This window comes from Pygoscelis adeliae, unplaced genomic scaffold, assembly GCF_000699105.1.
Source record: "Pygoscelis adeliae isolate BGI_AS28 unplaced genomic scaffold, ASM69910v1 Scaffold339, whole genome shotgun sequence".
Lineage (NCBI taxonomy): Eukaryota > Metazoa > Chordata > Aves > Sphenisciformes > Spheniscidae > Pygoscelis > Pygoscelis adeliae.
The window spans coordinates 596,604-598,643 of record NW_008825544.1 but is presented as its reverse complement, the minus strand read 5'-3'; the positions used below and the strand labels follow the sequence as shown (position 1 = coordinate 598,643).

Genomic DNA, 2,040 nt, shown 5'->3' with positions numbered 1-2,040 from the left:
CACTGGCTGCGGGAATGGCAGTGTCACCAACCATGGAGAGGTTGGGGACCAGGGCTGCGCATCCTGCGGGGACCGTCCCTGCTCCTCACGTGCTCCCCCCCTGCGCAGTCTGCAAGTTCAAGGCACACAAGCGCTGCGCCGTCAGAGCCACCAACAACTGCAAGTGGACAACCCTGGCCTCCATCGGCACCGAAATCATTGAGGATGAGGATGGGGTAAGCAGGGGAGTCCTAGCGGGGGACCCCGGCAGGACAGAGCCACCAGCAGAACTGGCCTTGCTGTGCCCAAATCAGGAGCAGGGGGGACCCTGGCACCCAGCTGTCCCATGCACTGTGTGGCCTCTGGGCTTGGCTCTGCAGGGACATGGCCTGGGGACACCTCCTCTGCCACCTGGCATCAGGGTCCCTTATTGCTCTCCAAGTGGTGCCACCCCCAAACGTTTGCTGGGGACACCCCTGCCGTGCCCCGTGCACTGGCAGCTGCAAGGGGCCAGGCAGGCAGGGACAAGAGGGCATAGGAGGGGTCCCAGGGCTGCCTTGCCCTGCTGTGGGGCATCATCCCCTGCCTACACCTTCCATGGTGCCTGGGGAAGGGGGTGGCCCGTGTTACTGTCCCTCAAGTGCGCAGGGGCAGCAGCGGTGATGTGCCATTGGCGACTGCCCCTCTCCGCAGGTGGCCATGCCCCACCAGTGGCTGGAGGGGAACCTGCCCGTCAGTGCGCGCTGCGCCGTCTGCGACCGGACCTGTGGCAGTGTCCGGAGGCTGCAGGACTGGCGGTGTCTCTGGTGCAAGGCCATCGTAAGGATGTGTCCGTCCCTGTCACCCCCACCACGGCACGGACAGCACTGCCCCTCCTGGGTGCATTGCTGGGGAAACTGAGGCTGTGGGCTTTGGTGCTGCGTCCCCTAGCTTTGCTTATGCACATGTCCCTGTGTCCCCAGGTTCACAGTGCCTGCAAGGAGCTCTTTGGCAAGAGGTGCCCCCTGGGCCAGTACAAAGTGTCCATCATCCCGCCGACTGCCTTGAACAGCATTGATTCAGATGGTGAGTTGTGGAGGGGACAGGGCTGGGCTGTGGGTAGGGGGGACAGACTGTTTGGGACAGGGCTCTGAGCTCTCTGAGCTCCTCTGCAGGCTTTGACTTGTGGCACTGTGCCCGCTTTCCTGTGAGGCACCAGGAACACCACCATCAGTAGGCTCCAGAGTCAATGCCCCTCCCTGCTGCACCCTTGGTTGAAGGTTGCTTGTTGCCTTGCACTCTGCCCCAGGGCTGCAGCAGTGCTGTGCTTTGGGGTGGCACTTCTTCCCTGCTTGTGGCTTCAGTTGCTCCTGCCAGGCTGCCTCTCGTGGTGACCCTGGTCATGGTCCCTCCGTGCTGGGGTCAGCGACACCAGCCCTGAGCCCCTGACGTGGGGTGCCCCCCGTTGCACCCCAAAGGTTCAGCACCTTGCAGGGCAGGATGAGGCCCTTGCTTGGGTTATTTCTCAGTGTCTGAACCTGAGCTGTTTTTTTGGTAGTACAGAGCACAGCTTCCCCCCAGCGCGGGTGGCTGCGGGGTGCTGGGGGGATAAGCAATGCATGGCCCGGGCCCCCCCCTGCCATCTCCCTCGCCCTCTCTGGAGGGGCCCAGATGGCCTCCGCCAAGCAAAATCTGTTCTTCTCCTCCGGATATTTCTTTCCTCGTTCTTTAATGATTTTCACCGCTCAGCTCAGCTGGTGGCTCATCTGCTTCTCGTTACTCATCGGGATGCTGTCAGGGTAACCATCACGCGGCTTCTCCTTTGGCTTCAGAGCCACGGCTGCTCCTGGCTGACTCCCCGGTAGCATCTTTGCCCTGTCCCTCTCGCAGCAGCCCAGTCAACCAAGGCCGGCGCGGCTGTGGGGCCGGCAGCTGTGACTGCTGCTGAGCCCGACTGGACTTTGCTACCATGCAAAGCAGCCTGGCGGGGCCTCAGCCCCACTCGTCTTGCCGTGCTTCCCTCCCCAAGCATACAGGTGCTGCTGGCAGCGGGCTCTTCCGCGGCAGGCCAAACCCTGGGTC

General features: G+C 63.0%; 1 protein-coding gene across 1 annotated transcript in view; it reads left to right on the top strand.

Annotated features, from left to right (window-relative positions):
• The window catches only part of DGKK (diacylglycerol kinase, kappa), a 22,035-nt gene that overhangs the window by 11,371 nt on the left and 8,624 nt on the right, over positions 1-2,040 (top strand). The window contains 3 exon segments of the mRNA XM_009332008.1: positions 39-215; positions 673-798; positions 942-1,044. Coding sequence (XP_009330283.1) covers positions 39-215; positions 673-798; positions 942-1,044 — 406 coding nt within the window.